Here is a 16,523-nt window from a genome sequence, read left to right on the forward strand (position 1 = left end):
CTGAGCTAATGCTCAGAATAGACACAGACTCAGAGAGCAGGCTTTGGGCAGGGTGTGGGTGTGGAGGGATTGAGCAAAAAAGAAAAAACAGAGAGAAAGAATTAATGGATGTGTTGAACAGTATGGTGATTGCAGGGTGGTGGTGGAGGTGGAGTTAGAAGAGGGTGTAGGAGGATAAATGGTGATGAAAACAAAAGAACAAAAAACAAACAAAAAAATCCAGATGGCCTAGTCACATGGATTAACTTCCCTTAATGCTATTCAGTGCTTTTTCCTTGGCATACTCCAGACTTTAAAATGTCTCTATTTTGGGGAAGTTGAATTCAGTTAAGTTGGGTCCTCTTTTCTATTGTAATTGTCTTACTGAAGGAATTCTGTCCTCATTGCTTCAATGTCACTCGTATTCTTCCTTCATTTGGCTTGCTTCAAAGTTTTGTAAACCAGTTGGATACCTCTCTAGTTCCCAGCACTGATAAGTGTTTTGGGGGGCATTACTATGACAATTGGAATAGAGAAAAAAATGAAACATTTAGCATAATACTTCAGTCTCAGAATTCTCTGTAATGGAGCTTGCAATGTAAGTGTACGTACAAATGGTGAAGGAAGCAGTGCAGCAAAACAGAAAAGATCATAAGTTTTGCAGCAAGAGTAGACTTTGGTTTGATTCCTTACTTCAATATTTTTATTAGCTTCTTAAAACTGAGCAAGGGACTAAAATTTCTGTCTTATCTTTTTCATTTAAAAATAGGAACAGTAATACCTATCACATGGACTTGTTGGGAAATTAGGATTGAATGAGAATACATGCTTACCGGGTAGTACCTAGGTCATAGTAATTGTTCAATAAATAATTTATACTTTGTATTATTAATCCCTGACAAATCTAAAGAAATTTACTTCATCTCTGTGTTGTTACAACAATGTACCTCTTTATGGCATCCCTCATCTACCCATCTATAGGTTTCCTCTGTCAGATAATAATTTTCTTCTTTATCCTTATATCCCCAGCCCCTGCCATTTGAAAAGATAGATATTCAATATGTTTGGTGAATGAATGAGTACATGAATAAGTGAATAAGTATATAGTAAAACAAATGTATGGTAAACTTAAGGTACCAAAATTGTTTGATAATTTACATAGGTCAAGTCAATTTCTGATGTCAAATTTACTTGTGAAAGTAATGAAAATAACATAAGACATTAATGTTTTCATGTTTCTTATTTCTGTTCTGAAGTAAACACCTGTTTATTGTGCTGCCTCATACTTTTCTTAAGAGTCATCAGTCTCAGAAACAGGATCTAAGTAGAGATGAGCACTTCCAGCTTACTTTACATTTCCTGTTTTTGGATAACTGGTTGGACTACTTAAGCTCAACTTGCTAAAGCTCAATCTGTATGTGTCTCACATGAGTTGACTCATAGATCCTCTTTTGTCCACAGGCAGTTGTCTTAGAAGAGAGGGAAGAGCTCTTGAATGCTCTGCCAGTTGAGAAACCCAATAGAACAATGGAAAATTTGGATGAAGATGGATATACTCAGTTGGAGTTCAGCTCTCGAGGTTTCAGCGGAAGACCTGTGTCCTCAGAGAAAGGTATTTTTTCTGTCTGCTTTCAACGTTTTCATTCTCAACAACTCAACACTTAAGCAGAAAAAATTTAAGAGGCTTGTGAGTGGTAGAGGTTTTATTAATATATTTTAAAATGTTTTCTGAAGCCACTAAAGATAATTTGAATGTGCACTAAGCTTTTTCTCATAACAACCATTCAGTGACCAATTATTAATATTGAAAATAATGATGATGATGACAGAAAATACTCACACTAGCTGTTCCATAGAAATAGATAGGTCAACAGTGAGGAGCTAGGAATAAAAGTATGATGAACTGCAAAAATAAAAGAATAGGAGTCACTCCTTTCAATAGGAGTGATTTGTTTGTTTGATGGAAGTAAATTGTAGAATGGAGGTCAAAGAAACTTAAAGTGTATAAGTGTATCCTGATAAACAATATCAGGATACTGGAAATAAGAAAGAGAACAATGAGCCCTCAGTAGTGTGGCTTAGTTGGTTGAGCACTGCCCCTCAAACCAAAGATCACCAGTTTGAGTACTGCTCAGGACACATGCTCAGGTTGCAGGCCAGGTCCCTGGCTGGGGCGTGTGCAAACGGCAACCAGATCAATATTTCTCTTACACATTGATGTTTCTCTCCCTCTCTTTCTCTCTCCCTTCCCCTAGCTCTAAAAATAAATAAGCAAAATATTTTTTAAAAAGAGAAGAATGAAAAGATTGAAAGGAGGTAAGAGATAAAAACAAACCTGTGATTTTATGGTAAAGGCCAAAGAGAAAACGGAAACTATAGGATTTAGAATCCTCAATAAGAATTTTTTTTTTTGTAGTAAAAGCTTGATTTGGACTATTGTTTTTAACCAACGGCAATTCTTTGTATACCAATGGAGAAAATATTTGTGTTAGATGAAAAGGTCCTATTAGTAAAACATGAGTCTTAGACAAAATGAAAAAGAAGTGAAATATGGAGAAGAGCATTGAGAAATCTCTCTCTTCCCAGAATGAACCATTTAGTCCCCTCTATAGTTCTCCTATTTGACAACTCTTTGAAATGTTCTTATTGCTTATTCTCAGTCAAAGGTAAATTGTTCTTGATATGGTAAAGTTAAAATTGAATAAGTTCCCTGTTATCAAGAAAGAGATTATTCACAGGTTTTGACATCATAATTTTGTCTCTTCTGCTTTGCGGTCATTCACATTGCACAATTATTTTACTCTCCACTTACACAATTCTTTTCTTGGGTAACCTTTTGGGAAAGAGTGGAAAAACTGGATGATGTAAGAGGTAGAGAGGTGTGTGTTTTTACAGATGTGTGTAGACGAACAGTGAGTTACCTATAATTTTCCAGTAGTCTCCAAACAAGATGACTTTCCACGTGTTAGCTTGTTTAATTCCCACAATAATCCTTTGAAGTATTACCTCATTTTTCACAGAGAAGTGAAAAAATAAAGGAAGTAATATGCCCCAAATCAAGCAATGTCTATGCGAAAATGGAAGATCATCCTTAGTAACCAATGTTACTTCCCCTACATTAAGCTGTCTCTTCTAAGAATGAGCAGGATTTCAAGAATCCTGGTGACATCGAGACAAATAGACATCAGTGTGGAACTGAAACTAGGTGTGCATAGCTCTCAAGGCACTGTGCTTAAATTACAGTTCCAGAACCTAGATAGCTAGATAATTTGGGTATCAATGATTAATGTCTAGCTTCAGAATTTTCCAGGTTTTGATGAATTGTAGAACTGAAGTGCTCTGTGACCCACCATCCTATTTCTTCACTCAATCCCTGCTCTTTCTGGCTCCTTCAGGACTTTGTGCTGCATCTCCTCCTTGGCGTTTCATTGCTGTGACATTTGGAATTCTGTGTTTGGTAATACTGGTGCTAGCTGTGGTCCTGGGTACAATGGGTACGTATTGTTGGAGAAGATTAACAACAGATATTTTTTAAAGTTTTATCTTATTGATTATGCTATTACAGCTGTCCTGATTTTCCCCCCTTGCACCCCTGTACCCAGTATCCCCTGCTCCCTCAGGCAATCCCCCACCCTTGTTCATGTCCATGGGTCATGTGTATAAGTTCTTTGGCTACTCCCTTTCCTATACTGTACTTTAAAGCCTCATGGCTATTCTGTAACTACCTATTTGTACTTCTTAACCCTCTCACCTCTTCACCCATTCTCCCACCCCACCCTCCCATCTCTTTATCTTTAAACTTTGGCATTTTAATTAGGATGTGTCTTGGAGTGGCCCTCTTTGCATTGTTTGGGATTCTCTGTGCTCCTGGATTTGCATGTCTATTTCCTTCATCAAATTAGGGAATTTCCTTTCATTATTTTTTCAAGTAGATTTTTCAATTACTCATTTTTTTTTTCTTTTCTTCTGGCATCCCTATGAAGCAAATGTTGGATTGCTAAAAGTTGTCTGGCAGACTGTTTACACTATCCTCCCATTTTTTTTTTTGGATTCTTTTTTCTTCCTATTGTTTTGATTGGTTATTTTTTGCTTCCTTATATTCCAAATCATTGATTTGATTCTCAGACTCATCCACTCTACTGTTATTTCCTTGTAAATTGTTTTTTATTTTAATTAGTGTATCCTTCGTTTCTCCCTGGGTCTTTTTTATGTTGTTGAGGTCCTCACGAAGTTCTTTGAGCATCCATGTAAACTGTTTTGAACTTTTCATCTGATAACTTATCTCCATTTTCTTTAGCTCTTTTTCTGAAGTTTTAATCTGTTCTCTCAGTTGAACCATGTTTGTTTGTCTCCTCATTTTGCCAGCTTCTATGTATTAGGTAGAAACCCTCTTCCCTCTGTGGAGGATCAGCTATGCAGGGGCAGAGTGGTGGTACCCCATTGTGGTCTGTAGCTGTCCACTGGTGCGCTGGCCCTGGGGTTTCCCAGGTGGTGCAGGCCAAGATCAGCCCCAACCTGTGTTTTGCCCAGGACTACTCTGCCTGAGTTATAAAGCAATCTGAGATAGCTGCTACTTGTGCTGGGCTTAGAGATTTCCAGGTGAAGCCAAATTGTGAATCTAAGCTTCTAGTTCCAGACCTGTGGCTTACTAAGGCCAACTGTTGTTTAAGAGAATTTAGGAAGTTGTGAAGTCTGAGACCAGCCATTCATATGGAAAAGCAGCTGGGAAGTGGGGGTGGTGTAAGTACAACATATATTTAACATTTATAATGTGCCAGACACTATTTTAAAAGCTTGGTTGCATCATTTAATTAAGTCTATATTTACCTCTATTGAGTTGCTGCTGTTAATTCTGATTTTATTTATAAGGGAAGTAAGAGATTAGGGGGCTAGTTTACTTTTCTAAAATTATAATCTAGTTAGTGGTAGGACCATGATTAAGAATTTAGGCAAATCTGTCTTAAAAAACTCAAGACCTGACCTATATTACTCTTCTACCTTCCTTGAAGAGCTGGTTTCAAAACCAGAATTACCAGGAAAAATTAATGGAAGGAACCCAGTGGAGGTGACAAAGAAAGTACAAAGTGGTGCTATCTTCCTAATAAAATATATTCCCTAATGAGACTATAAGCTATTTTTATGCCTCATGATTTAAGAAAACCATTTTACATCTTATCTTTAATCTAAACTCCACTGAATACCAGAAATTACCTGAGACACTAAGTAGATATTTTGTAATGAATGAATAAATTTTCTTAGATTTTATATTTCTTGTATCCTATTGTCAATAAAATATTTTGTTTTCAGAGAGTCTTTATTAAATTTTTTAATTATTCAAATGTTTATTGAGTACAGTGTATGTTACAGGTACTGGGAAGGTTGTCAAGGAGCTCTCATTTTTTAAATACACAAGATAGAAGATTTATTACTATTTCAAATCTATTATGGCTCCAATTGACTTTACTTCCTTTGTTCTTTCTTTATCCTTAATATTCTTTTTTCTTCTCTAACTGCTTCATTTTTTCTTCTTTCTTTTTTTTTACTATACCATCTTCAAGGAAGTTACTTTTTCCATCTATTTAATCTATTATCTATTTTATTTATGTATTATCTATCTTTTTTTAAAGATTTTATTTATTTATTTTCAGAGAGGAAAGGGAGGGAGAGAGAGAAACATCAATGTGCGGTTGCTGGGGGCTGTGGCCTGCGACCCAGGCATGTGCCCTGACTGGGAATCAAACCTGCAACACTGGTTTGCAGCCTGCGCTCAATCCACTGAGCTACGCCAGCCAGGGATATATACACACACACACACACACACATATATATATAATCTATCTTTATTTCTTCATCAGCAAAATGTTATCTCTTTATCATTAATCAAAAATGTATTGCTTTGCATTTCTTCACCTTTTTACCCCCTCTCTTATGGCAATCATCAATCTGTATTCTCTGCGTCTAGGAATCTGTTTCTGTTTTATTTGTTTGCTTATTCTCTTCTTTAGATTCCATACATAAGTGACATCACATGGTATTTGTCTTTCTCTGTCTGACTTATTTCAGTTAGCATAACACTCTCTAACATTTCATTCTTTTTTATGGCCGAATAATATTCCATTGTGTGTATATACCACAGCTTTTTTATCTACTTGTCCATTGATGGTTACTTGGGTTGCTTCCATATCTGTGTGATTGTAAATAACACTGGAGTGAATGTAAGGGTGCATGCATTCTTTTGAATTAGTCTTTGTATTACAACAAAAATATGGGCTTTGGAATTTCAATTTTCAAACATACTAGAATGACCCTTTTGTCACTATTGTTGTTGGTAAATGAAGGTATTTGGAGATCCAATTCAGGAAGCAACCCACTGAAGAATAACAATTTTCCATCAAGAAATAAAGAGAACCACAGTCAACCCACACAATCATCTTTAGAAGACAGTGTGGCTTCTACCAAGGCTCTCACAACCACAGGCAAGGGTGGAGTTAAATGAATAATAGAATTATTGATTTGGGAGGGGTAATTATTGGTGTTTGGCCTGGAGGGGGAGGTGAAGAGAGCATTTTTACATGTAGCAGTTGTGCCTTGAAGGAGAGCTCACACCAGTATTGTCTCAGTCAACATGATCCTGTCACGTATATGATAAAATGATGTCATAAACGCCCCATGCACTTGGCTGGACAGTTCTGCCTTGAATTTTTTTTAAACCAGTAACTAATTTATCACTGTCTGTGTGTTTAGGCCTACAGGAGATTGTATAATTTGGAATATGTTTTCCACCTTGCGGAACTGACATTTTAAAGTGATTCAGTAAGAATAAGAAATAGCACATCATAAAGGAAGAAAGGGAGAGAGAAAGGAAAGAAGACAAATGTTGATGAGAATTAAGAGCAAAACTATATACATGTAGAAGAGAAAAAACTAATAGCTATGTTCCCGCAAACACTGGTTAAATCTGCTTTTCTTTTTTATGCATTTATGTATTATGTATTTATTTATACAGATGAGGAGGGAAGGAGAAAGAGTGGGAGAGAAACATCAATGTGTGGTTGCCCCTCACCTGTCCTCAATGGGGACCTGGCCTGCAACCAGGCAGGTACCATGATTGGGAACAGAACTGGCAACCTTTTGGTTCACAGGCCAGCACTCAACCACTGAGCCACACCAGCCAGGGCTGTTTTTCTTTCACCATACAATTTTATTGATTTTATTACAATTTATACACACTTGATCTTCTCATTTCATTATAATTGACAATAAAAATATTTTTACTTTAATTTTCTGTCTCTGAACACATTCTTCCTCATGCTTTGCATCAAGTAGCTAACAATACAAAACAGAAGTACACTGTAATGTGAATATTTGTTTTAATACTTTTCTCATGTGGAAAATTAGCATCTGAAATGGATCTCACATTTATAAAATAAGTTAACACGAAATTACTCAATGATTGATTTTGAGTTGATTTATTTTAAAAGTTTTGAAGAAAAGGAGTTCTGGACTGAATTTGAAGGATTGGTAGACAAGAAGAAAAGGAAGTCTGACTATCTGAAACACTTCAATAGTTAATTCATTTTTAATTTTAAATGAATTGGGGCATTTCAATGTGGCCTCTTTCATAAAGTCATATTCTTATCATTTGAATTGAAAATGAAATGTTTTAATGGTGATTCACTAATTATTTTTTAAAGATTTTTATTTTATTTATTTTTAGAGAGGGAAGGGAGGGAGAGAGAGAGAGAGAGAGAAACATGAATGTGGGGTTGCTGGGGGTCATGGCCTGCAACCCAGGCATGTACTCTGACTGGGAATTGAACCTGCAACACTTTGGTTCGCAGCCCGCGCTCAATCCACTGAGCTACGCCAGCCAGGACTGATTCACTAATTATTTATTGTACACTCAGGATGGATGGTGCCTGCACTGAAAGAGTGAAATGTTGTGATGTAAATCACATCATATTTATCTTTCATTTCCAGGAGGTGTTCCCAGCCCTTGTCCTCCTACGTGGGTTGCACATGAGAACAGCTGTTATCTGTTTAGCTCAATACTGTATTCCTGGAATGAAAGTAAAAGACAATGTTCTCAGCTGGGCTCTTATCTCCTGAAGATAGACAGTTCAGAAGAATTGGTAAGTGTAGATTTCTGTTGTAATTATTAGTGGTCTATACTGAGCAGAAAGATAGAGGTAGGTTCCAGATAATGATAATTTTCCCTAAGACAAAGTGATTTTTAATATTCTCCATAATTGCCTTGGCTGGTGTGTCTCAGTGGATTGAGTGCTGGCCTGGGAACCAAAAGGTTGCTGGTTCAATTCCCACTCAGGGCACGTGCCAGGGTTGAGGGCCAGGCCCCTGCAGAGGGCATGTGAGAGGCAACCACACATTGATATTTCTCTCCCACTCTCTCTCCCTCCTTTTCCTCTCTCTAGAAGTAAATAAATAAAATCTTTAAAAAATGTTCTCCATAACTGTTATAATAGCATGCATTAAGTGGGTAATGTTTTTAATATATGCATTTCTTTTTAATTAATTGATTAAAAAATAAGCATGTTGTATTTTAAAGCAATTCCTTCCAAATACACTGCAAGTTTTCATGACTATAATAATCAGGTCACTACTTATTTTTGTGAGTTTAGATTTCAGTTTTTAAATTTGGTGAGAGACCGTTCTTCCCCTTGTCATCATAATTATCAAGAAAAATAGCAGCAATGGTATTATATATTTATAAATTATTTATTCTTTACAAGATACTAGGAAAGGTAGAGAGGTTTAAAGAGCACACTTGATATTGCAATGCTCAGATAATTTGTAAGAAAAAAGAAACAACAGCTATTAAAAGTTAAATATTTGATATTGGCAACAAGTGCGATAGGAATTTAGAGAGAGATTTCTGCGGACAGGAAAAGTTTTACAGAAAACATGGGGTTTATAGTGCATCATTAATGAAGGCTAGAACTTAGATGTGCTATAAGAAAGGTTAATAGTGTGGAAACATCCTACGCTATAAATCTAGACAATCAATAATTTCTACATTAATTTTCACTCCTTTCAATTATTTTTTGTTTCTATCTTGTGTTACCCAACAGTTGTAGTTCACATAAGCATTAATGAAGGTTTAGGTATGGCCAAGAGAAAGAAAGGAACTGGAAGTCTGTGTGGATTTTAGGGTTTTCTGCTATTGCCACTACATGTGCTACATTTGTCAACGATTCAAATGTCCTCATTAAACCCCAAGTTACTTACTCATAAAACATGCAGTCACCTTACATTGTTTTTATTTTGTCATCCAACTTGGAGAAGCATTTCTTGACAGAGGTCCTATAAATTTATATTTCTAACTTGAGGAAAAGATAGTGATTAATCATCCATGAAAGTTGCCAAGGGGACCATGGATTTTGTCAGGTAGATTGAATAAAAGGAGTACAGTTTTGACATTTTGGATATATTCTTTGTGGAAAATGAAACAACAATGCCTCTGAGTAAATGAAATATGCTTTTTGAGACACTCACTGGCATTCAAGAATTGATGCCAGTGTATGCATACATCCTTCACCAGGGTGATTCATTTTGTTGTCTCTTTCTCAACGTCTAGAAGAGTTTCCCTCTGTCTCTTCTCTGTATTTGCCTTTATCTCTATCAGCTCTGATTACCTCTCTCTCTTCTTGACATATATTTGTATTTATGTTTCCCTACAGAAATTCATAGTGAAGGAAATGTCTTCCTCTCCTCTTCATTCATTTTGGATAGGGCTCTCTCGCACTCAGACTGAAGGACCATGGCTCTGGGAGGATGGCTCAATATTCTCTTCGGAACTGTAAGTATCTAGAGAGACAATGTCTCATACCCTTTCTCAGAAAGGAAAGAGCATGTCGAATAGTTAAGAATCTGACTTTGTGTTGACCATATATAAGAAAGACAAAGAGAACCATGGATACTGATGGGGAGAAAGAAAAAAATGAGCCAAGAAAAAAAGAAAAGAAGAGGGAAGCAGAGCTCTTCCCTCTTCTTTTCTCTTTTTGCAGTCAAAAAGAGCTGAGTGGCCATTTAGTGTTTTCAGCATGAGTTCCCTCATCTTTCTCTTCAGGAGAGCCTCAGCCACATGTTTGAAGTTGTTCAGTATGGAGCAGTCACTGTTGGTTAGTGTAAAACTGTGGTGAGGAGCATGGGCTTAAGTCATGTCTCAGCTTGAGTCAGTGATTAGCCCACTCCTGTGTGAAACTGGATACTTTGCTTAACCTGTCAGGGATCCTCTTTCTTCACCTATAGATAAGAAAGAAAATAGCAGCTACCTCTCAGGATTTTGAGATAAAGGAAATAAAAAAGTAAAATCACTTAGCATAGTGTTTTGCACATAGTAAATGTGTAATACAAACTATTATCATTAATTTTAAAAGCAACTGCATTTCATATTTTATAAAGTTCTTTAAACATTTTTCACACTTGCATGATTATAAATTCTTCCTCATTGTGTGTAAGTAAATCCGGGTTCTTCAGAGAAACATAACCAATAGGAGATCTATATAGATCTACATAAGTCTTCTCTGGAGACCCCCCAATAAACACACAATGAGGGAGAATTCATATACAGAGATTTGTTATGAGAAATTGACTCACATGACTGTGGAGGCTGAGAAGTTCCATGATCTGCCCTCTGCAAACTGAGACCCAGGAAAGCCTATGGTGTAATTCAGTCCAAGCATAAAGGGCTGAGAACCAGGGGAGTCGATGGTGTGAAACCCAGCAGTGGGGCAGGACAAGGTGAGATGAGCTGAGCTATCTTAGCTCACACAACGGCAGAAGCAGCAAAAAAGGGACAGATCCTTCCTTCCTTCATTTTATTGTTGCATTTAGGCACTCAATGAATTGGATGATGCCCCCCTTACATTTGAGAGGGCAATCTACTTTACTGAGCTCACTGGTCAAACACTAATTTCATCCAGAAGCTCCCTCACAGACACTTAGAAATACTGTTTAATATGAGTGTGGCTAGTGAAGCTGACACATAAAATTAGTCATCACAGAGCTGAAATCTTCCTCACCTCAATGGTCATTCATTTTCTTCTTAATATCTGCAGAATATGAACTTACCATATTTTGCCCTGTATAATGCACACCCACGTTTTTGACCCAAACTTTCAGGGAAAAAAATTTTCATTTTAATTTTTAAATTCAATTTTTTACTTATATATAAAAATGATGATCATATTCCAGGGTATTATTTTGCATACATATATTGTTATTGCTTTCTAGAGTTATACTTTTAATGCATAAGCATATATAAAAGAATTTAAAACATTTATATAGATACAGAATTAATATTACCCATGTATAATGCACATCCTTATTTTTCCCTCAAAAATTTGGGCAAAAAAGTGCACATTATACATGGTAAAATATGGTATGCTCCCCTTTTAGGTTTCTATTATTAGGGTGCATGTTTGTGTCTGAGTGTGTGTCTACACAGCTGGCTCTTTTTGCCCATTAATCTCAGTGTGTGTGTCATCCAATTTAATTATTCTTTCAAAGGAAGAAGTTTTGGCTTTAAGTTTCAGCTTAACTCCATTGTGGTAAAAATGAAAAAAAAAGAAAACCCTACTAAGTGTGATTGAAGTTCTCTGATTTTTTATCTGCTTCTTCTTCCTGTACTGGGAGACTTATATTAAAATCTTCCACTGTGATTCTACTTTAAATTCTGCAAACATTTTAGTTGCTGTACTGAAGCCATATTATTAGATATATATAGACTTAGATGTGTAGGTTTATGCTGTCAGTTCATCCAGATATTTCCACATATTTATGATTTCCTTTTCTTCTTATTCCCTTATGTCTTTCCTACCTTCCATTTTAAATCATTTTCCTTCAAATTGAAGATTCTCTTTAATATTTCCTTTAGAGTTAAAATTTTAGAGTTGAACTCTCTATTTGTCTAAAACTGTGTTATTTCAACTTTTTCTAAAAAATATTTCTCTTAAAATTAGACAGCTGTGGCTTTCTCTCTGCCATTCAAAGGTATTATTATAGTGTGTTCTATTTTTTACTATTGCTTTTAAAAGTTCAGCTGTTTGAAGGTCATAAATGCATTAAATCTGATGTTTCTTTTCAGATTTGGGATAACTCAGCCATGCTTTCTCCAGATGGCATGTCTACCCTATCTTCCTTTCTTCTGGGGTCCCAGTTATATGCATTATAAAACCACTCACAACATTTTATGTCTTCTTTATTTTTTCCTATATTTTTATCATTTTTTCTTTAATCTATTTATTTACTTGTCATATGTCTTCCAGTTAATTTTTTCTCATCTGTTTATATTCTGCTGTTATAAGTATCCATGGAATTACATTTTGATTAATGACTATTTCATTTCTATAATTCCAACTTAGTTCTTTCTAAAATCTACCCCACCACTATTTACAATTCTTAGCTTGCTTTCATCATTGCAATACTTTCTTTTCACTCCAAAAATATATAGTTGTTTAACATTTATCTTTGATAATTCCAACATATTATACTCATATGTTTCTGTTTCCACTATATTTTTTCCCATTTTTCATTCATGTCCTTTTACTTCCTTATATGCCTGATTATTTTTGACAGTGTGCTTAACATTATTTTTTATTGTTGATGCTATTACAGATGTTCCCCATTTCCCCCTATTTGCCCACCCCACCTAGCCCTTGCCCCCCGACCCCGGCCTTAAATATTTACAGAATTAATTTGAAGTTTACAGAGTGGTTTCTCATTTGCTTCTGGTAGGTACTCTTGGGTGAGATCAAGTCAAAGTGCTGAGTATGACTGTGTTTTGATTTTAACGCCACTTAACTGTGCCACCTTCCACTAGCACAAGCACAGTGAATTTATTAACAAGCATTCTTGACAAAATACATATCCTACATTTCTATAGCACTTATTTGTCTTGAGTTTTCTTTTGGTATTTTAACATATAACTAGTGGGCTCTTCCTATTTTGTCAAGTGGAGTAAAATACATTTTATTTTTTATTTTGATATTTTATGTTATTCTATATTAGTTTCAGATACAATATAGTGGTTAGACATTTGTATGCTTTATGAAGTAATCTCCCTGATAATGGTAGTACCCACCTAGCACCCTGCATAGTTATTATTATATTATTGACTACCAATCTGTGATTTTTAATTTCTTCACATTTTTCATCCAGCCCTCCAGCTTTCTCTTTTATCTGGCAACCATCAGCCTGTTTTCTGTATCTATGAGCCTGTTTCTGTTTATTGTTGCTGTTGTTATTTATTTTATTCTTTAGATTACACATATAAGTGAAATCATATGGTATTTGTCTTTCTTTGTCTGACTTCTTTTACTTCAAATAATACCCTCAAGGTCCAGCCATGTTGTCACAAATTTTAAGAGGTCATTCTTTTTTAAGGCCTAGTAATATTCCATTGTTTATACCACCTCTTTATTTAATCAAATAGTGATTAGCACTTGGGTTGCTTCTATATCTCGGCTATTGTAAATAACACTGCAATGCACATAGGGGTGCATATATCTTTTAAAGTAGTATTTTGGGATTCTTTGGATATATTTCCATAGGTGGAATTGTTGGGTCATAAGGCACATTCATTTTTGGTGCTTTGAAGTAAATCCATATTGCTTTCCACAGTGACTGCATCACTCTGCATTCCCACCAATAATGCACAAGGGTTCCCCTTCCTCCACATCCTTACCAAAACTTGTTTGTTGATTTACTGATGATAGCCATTCTGACAGGTATGAGATAATATCTCATGGTGGTTTTAATTTTCATTTCTCTGATGATTAGTGATTTTGAGCACCTTTTCATATGTCTACTGGCTATCTATATGTAATCTTTGGAGAAATATGTATTCATTTCCACTGTCCATTTTTCAATTGTATTACTTATTTTTTATCGTTAAGTTGTATGATTTCTCTATAATTTTTGAATAATAACCTTGTATCAAATATATCATTGGGAAATCTCTTCTTTTAATAAGTAGGTTGTCTTTTTGTTTTCTTGATGGTTTCCTTTGCCGTGAAAAAACTTTTTAGTTTAACGTAGTGCCATTTCTTTATCCTTTCATGTGCTTCCCTTGCCTGCCAAGATATATCAGAAATACTGTGCTCTTTCTAAAATCACAAGAGTGGGCCTAACTTAATATTTTGATACGTTACTATGCCTAGGATTTTGGGGTGGCTGTCACTTAATCTAGCTCTTTGATATCCAAACCCTCTTGAATGTCAAAAAAATTTTTTAGAGAACACTGGTCAGAATTCTCCCTGAGGCCTGGTTCAAAATTGTTTTACGCTCTTAGCTCACTTGTTTTTCAGAAGAATCCTGTCAGTCCTCCAAGCCCAGGCCCATGACAAGATAGATATGCAGGATGAAGAGTATGGCTACAGTTTTCACACCAAGGCTCAGCAATGCCCTCCCTGACTAATTAGCGCTGCTCCTTCAGGAGACTGAAAGGCAAATAGAACAGAGCCATGCTTCCACTCACCCATGGTTGTTATTGTAATTATCTGACATGGTCCTCTAACATAATTCTGCCCTCAAGATGCATTAAAATGTATAGGGTTTTTTGGCCTTTTCTTTAAGTGGCTTTTAATATCTCTGATTCTTGATTTAGTTCCAGATCCCTTTTAGCAATAATTTTTCTACTTGGTCTACTCTCTAATATACCCAATAGTAATTTCACTAAATGTTGTTTTATTTGATAAATATACTTCTAGGTAAGAGTTTGACAAATAAGCAAAGAGCCATCTATAGAATATTAATTTTTTGTCATAACCTTTATTTAATTTTATGCAACTGGTGGTAGTTCTTAAAAGTATAAGCAGCCCAAGTACACATCTGTAGATAAGGGGATAAAAAAGGGTACATTTACACACTAGAATACTACTTGGTCATAAAAAAGGGAAATCTTACCTTTTGTGATGGCATGGGTAGACCTAGAGAGTTTTGTACTAAGTGAAATAAGCTAGTCAGAGAAGGACAAGTACCATATGATTTTCCTTATATGTGAACTTCAATGAACAAAATGAACCAACAAACTAGAAACAATCTCATAGATACAGAGAACAGACACAGCTATCAGAGGGTGAGGTGCTGGGTCAAAAGGTGAAGCTATTAAGAAAAAAACACACAATATGATGTTTTCCAAAGGGAAAGGAGGGTGGGGGGCAGTGGAAGAGGTCAAAAGGGGGATCAATGGTGGCAGAAAGAAACTTGATTTTGGGTAGTGGGTGCACAATGCAGTGTGAAGATGATGTTTTACTGAGTTGTACACTTGAAACTTACATAGTTTCATTAATCAATGTCACCCCAATAAATTCAATAAACTACATTTTTAGTCATTTTCATGCCTTAATAATGAATGGTATGTCACCATTTGAGAACTACAATCTAAATTCAAGTCCCCTCTTTTGATGATATAAACACTTCAGAAACTTTTTATCAATATCTTCACCAGTTTATTTCAGCATCGTGTAGACAGTAGACAGTATTTTTAATGTTTGTTCTAACTACCTCATTGTCTTTTATTTTAACAGGTTTCAAATCAGAAGCACAGCTACCCAGGAAATCTCATTTCATCACTGTGTATGGATGCACATGTCAATAATTTATGACCAGCAGTGTAATATACCCTCCTACAGTATTTGTGAGAAGAAGCAATCAGTACAATGATGGGGGTGTTGACATGAAGGAGCAGAGAGAAATGTGCAAGACAGTGAGGAGGACAGAACACAGGAAAGAAGGGTATTTGAAGTCAAAGTAAATGCTTTGACTATCAAAAGAGCCCAGTCATCTTTAATGTTAGCCAAAAAACTGAGTGGAAAGACTGTGATTTTTTGCACATTAACTCTATCGGTAGTTCAATATTATGTTCTAATTAAAAGAACCCAAAAAATAGAATCAGAGCAGCAGAACTTGAATATTTATTCTACGATTGACATGGCACTTACCTAGGACTAACCACAATTGCTCGGTGTTTCGAGGACATCTTAATTCCTGGCTCTCCCAGAGTCATTCTTGACCTGAAAAAGTGTCACTGGAGTAGACACGATGTGTTGCTGGGATTTGTTCCTCCACTTACAGCAGTGCAGCCGACACAGGTGGAAGGCACAATGCAATTCTGAATGAAGAAATGAAAAAAAAATACTGTACTGTAATCAGAGCTATTTTATTATTTTGTTTGTCAATATGATCATGATTGTGATCAAAAGCCCATAACAAGCAGCAATTCCACCTTTTTATCTCAATCAAATAGCCCAGAAAATGTCTCCAACATCTCTGAATGATAAAGTTTCCTATAATGTGACATTGTAGGAAAACTGCTCTTAAAAGAAAGCTTTCTCCTTTTTTGTTTTTGCTGTTTAGTTACATTTTTTTCCATTTTTTATTTTTCAATTCCAGTTGGCATTCAATATTATTTTATATTAGCTTCAGGTGTACAGACATTTATATAGTTTACAGATTAATCCCACTGGCAATTCTAACACACCTGGAACTATACATAGTCATTACAATATTTTTGACTATATTCC

At 35.6% G+C, this 16,523-nt stretch overlaps 1 protein-coding gene across 4 annotated transcripts; it reads left to right on the forward strand.

The window, feature by feature from the left end:
• The first annotated feature begins 1,378 nt into the window (after positions 1-1,378).
• On the forward strand, positions 1,379-16,271 carry CLEC7A (C-type lectin domain containing 7A). 4 transcript variants are annotated; one of them, XM_028533230.2, is made up of 6 exons: positions 1,386-1,591; positions 3,375-3,473; positions 6,318-6,455; positions 7,960-8,111; positions 9,678-9,796; positions 15,528-16,271. In XM_028533230.2, the coding sequence occupies exons 1-6, from the start codon at positions 1,507-1,509 to the stop codon at positions 15,661-15,663; spliced, it is 729 nt and encodes a 242-aa protein (XP_028389031.1). In that variant the 5' UTR covers positions 1,386-1,506; the 3' UTR covers positions 15,664-16,271. The 4 variants fall into 4 exon arrangements, with proteins under 4 accessions (XP_035875244.1, XP_035875245.1, XP_028389031.1 ...); XM_036019351.1 differs by lacking the exon at positions 9,678-9,796 and having other exon boundaries at positions 1,379-1,591; positions 15,528-15,605; XM_036019350.1 differs by lacking the exon at positions 6,318-6,455 and having other exon boundaries at positions 1,387-1,591.
• The last annotated feature ends 252 nt before the right edge of the window (positions 16,272-16,523 follow it).

The sequence above is a fragment of the Phyllostomus discolor genome, chromosome 2, assembly GCF_004126475.2.
Source record: "Phyllostomus discolor isolate MPI-MPIP mPhyDis1 chromosome 2, mPhyDis1.pri.v3, whole genome shotgun sequence".
NCBI lineage: Eukaryota > Metazoa > Chordata > Mammalia > Chiroptera > Phyllostomidae > Phyllostomus > Phyllostomus discolor.

Bases quoted from the DNA above. Each gene is read 5' to 3' on its own strand.
- CLEC7A (XM_028533230.2), top strand. From the start codon at position 1,507: ATGGAAAATTTGGATGAAGATGGATATACTCAGTTGGAGTTCAGCTCT. The intron at 3,474-6,317 runs GTACGTATTGTT...TGGTAAATGAAG, and splicing joins TGTGGTCCTGGGTACAATGG to GTATTTGGAGATCCAATTCA. The intron at 6,456-7,959 runs GCAAGGGTGGAG...TTTCATTTCCAG, and splicing joins CAAGGCTCTCACAACCACAG to GAGGTGTTCCCAGCCCTTGT.